This window comes from Solanum verrucosum, unplaced genomic scaffold (assembly GCF_900185275.1).
Source record: "Solanum verrucosum unplaced genomic scaffold, falcon-dt-bn FXZP01000072.1, whole genome shotgun sequence".
Lineage (NCBI taxonomy): Eukaryota > Viridiplantae > Streptophyta > Magnoliopsida > Solanales > Solanaceae > Solanum > Solanum verrucosum.
The window spans coordinates 1,765,601-1,768,845 of record NW_026020208.1 but is presented as its reverse complement, the minus strand read 5'-3'; the positions used below and the strand labels follow the sequence as shown (position 1 = coordinate 1,768,845).

Below are 3,245 nucleotides of genomic sequence, written 5' to 3'. Positions count from 1 at the left end.
AGTTTGATCACTAAGAAGCACCTTCGCGAGTTATTGCTTCAATGGAGTGATAGTTTTGAGGACCCAGAGAAGGCTAGAATGGAAACTGATGTTCTTGAGCTGTTAAGACCTCATCAAAATATAGAGAAGGTTACGATCAAGGGCTACAGTGGTACAAAACTCCCTACGTGGACGGCGAATCCTTCATTCCACAAGCTGGTTTCTTTGAGTTTAATCAATTGCAAAGGCTGTCGATTCCTACCATCACTTGGTCAGCTTCCTTCACTCAAAAATCTCATGGTTAAAGGACTAAGTGAGATAAAAAGCATCGGTGATGAGTTTTTCGGCTATACTTCAACCATGTTGACCCCTTTTGCATCTTTACAGACTCTATCCTTTACGGATATGTTGGAATGGGAAGATTGGTTACTTGGTTATGATGGAGATAGAAAAGCATTCTGTAATCTCTTGGAGCTTCACTTGGAGGAGTGTCCTAAACTGCAGGGAGAATTACCTGACGTCCTTCCTTGCCTAGTAAAGCTTGTGATTTGTGAGTGTAAGCAGTTGGATTCTTATCTTCCGCGACTTCCACAGCTAAATGAGTTGGAACTAAGGAGTTGTCATGTTAGGTTGATTAGCAGCCCGCGTGAGGTGACAAAACTCACTTCATTACAGCTGTCTAATCTTTCAAATGAATATCTACCTGAATGTTTCCTAGTATCTCTTCGGCATCTGGTAATTAGGCATTGTGACTTACTAGTGTCCCTTTTCGAGGAAGGGCAGAATCTGCCTCGCAGATTGGAGTATGTAGAACTGGAGAATTGTCATAATCTGCAGAAGTTACCGTCGTTACTTCATACTTTAATGTCCCTTGAAGTAGTTATAATCACAAATTGTCCAAGGCTGGAATCTTTTGCAGGGAAGATATTTCCTTCTAACTTAAAAGCCCTTGCCATTCAAGGATGCAGTGTGGAGTCTTTACCTGAAGCTATGATGAACAGTATCTCATCTCTCGAGTATTTCTCCATCCACGGGTGTTTAATGCTAGCTTCTTTTCCAAGAGGTAGTGAGTTGCTTCCAACCACATTTCAGCAGCTGAAAATCGAGAAATGCCCGAATCTGGAGTTTCTGCCTGAAGGGATGATGCACATCAGCAATACCTCTCTCCAAGTATTGGAGATTTTCGATTGTTCTTCTATATCATCGTTCCCGGTAGGCCAACTGCCAGACACTTTGAAAACACTCACAGTTTGGAACTGCTTCAATCTCGAGGCATTACCTGATATCAGAACCTCAACAATGCTTCTTGAATCTTTACGAGTTGGGAATTGTACAAGTCTGAAGCACTTACCTCATGGCTTGAACAAGCTGTTGAATCTTAGTTATTTTGAAGTTGATGGTTGCCATGGTATCGAATGCTTTCCTCTAGAAGGCCTTCCACAAAACCTTACAAAAGTACTAATCCTCGACTGTGAGAATCTGACGTTCCTTCCAAAGTGGATGCAGAATCTTACATCTCTTCAAGAACTTCAGCTATCGAATTGTCCACTAATCACATCTTTCACGGAGGGCGGTTTTCCCACTAGCCTTGTGTCTTTGGATGTCAAAGATTGTAAGAATCTTATGCCAATGTCTGAATGGGGATTGCACAGGCTTGCCTCTCTTAGAAGGCTGACAATTCATGGGATCAGTTCAAATCTTTCTTATTTTCCTCAATGGTTGCTTCCATCAACTCTAGAAACACTCAATATAGTTCAGTTATCCAATCTTGAATCTCTTTCTCCCTGGCTGCAAAATCTCACTTCACTCGAAAATCTCAAGGTCAAAGATTGTCGAAAGCTTCTTTCGTTACCAAAGGAAGACATGCCACCAATGCTTTCCTATCTTGAGATAAGTGAATGTCCCTTGAGTGAACAAAAGTGTGACTTGTCCAAGATTGATCATATCCCTTGCACTGTGATGTAGGATACAAGATGGATTCTGATATTTGGTTCCGTTTTATCTAGTTCACTTATACTAGTTCTTATGGAGCCTGCTCATGTACAACATGACTCAGACCTGATTATAGAAAAGATTCTTTTTAAGCGAACCAACCTATCCTCTGTATAGGGCTCGAAAATTCAGTTTTTTGTTTACTGAAATCAAAGTTCAGCTTGAGTTCTTTCCTTATTTTTGTGTTCAGTTTTGGTGTATACTGGAGGGGGATCCAGAGTATGGTATGTGGGTTCACGGAAAATTAATAGCTTTAGTCTAGATTCTATATATATATATATATATATATGGTAAGAAATCTACTAAATATTTGACTGTGAGCCGAATTATTATTGTATATTTACTTGAGGCCGTTCCAAATATTCATAAACTTCAAATTTTGGAATTGCCGCTGGCTATACTAGTCTTTCTCTAAGCTCAATATTGAGTTAAATCACATAAATAGAAGATATCTTGAGTTGCATTTTGTGTTTATCATCCATCTCATCATGAACACACCATCGCCCTCTCCCTCATCATCATCGCCATGATGACTTTAAATTGTTTTCAATGTGGCTATCTTTGCAGGCATTTTCTGTCTGGATTGCAACTCATTTACAGAAACTAGTATCTGGACACGTGCTTTGCATGTGTATCCCATGACTTCAAACGTTTTGAAACAAATTCAATTTGTTATCTACTTGTTTTCATGTTACACTTTCGAAACAAATTGCAGGCATGACATCTTTTGACTGAGAATAAGACACTGGATTTAATGTATAAAGCACTTTCGCGCTCATTTTCCCCTGCAACGGTGGAGATGCATACATATTGGCCTGCTTTCTGTCCATGACCACGCGGCATATAGGCCATCAATGTCAGATGTTGTTCTTATGCTTAGCAGATGTTACTGTTTCGATAGCAGAAGGGAGATAACTGAAGCAGAAGCGCGATATACATCTGAAGTCTCAAAATACTATGAGTAGTAATTATGTAATGAGTTTCAAGCTTGTGTAAGCTATTCAATTCATCTAATAAGCTTCATAATACGCAGATAAACACCTTAACTTGGTCTCAACTAGCAACTAATTAACGCTCTTAACTTTGAGAATGCATATCCTAGACACCTCAACTCGTTCACATTGTGTTTCATGGACATTTGACGCTGACGTGACAAATAAATTTTGGAGGTGTCTTAGATGAACATTTTGTAAGTTGATTTGTCTTTGCTGTATCTATTAATAATGTGATTCAGTGTGAAAGAATTAATACTTGTATTGTTCAATAAATGACTT

General features: G+C 39.2%; 1 protein-coding gene across 1 annotated transcript; it reads left to right on the top strand.

Moving 5' to 3' along the window:
- Positions 1 to 78: 78 nt before the first annotated feature.
- Positions 79 to 1,944, top strand: LOC125830184 (putative disease resistance protein At3g14460). Its single transcript, XM_049509380.1, has one exon. It carries the CDS (start codon positions 79 to 81, stop codon positions 1,942 to 1,944), a length of 1,866 nt encoding a protein of 621 aa, XP_049365337.1.
- The last annotated feature ends 1,301 nt before the right edge of the window (positions 1,945 to 3,245 follow it).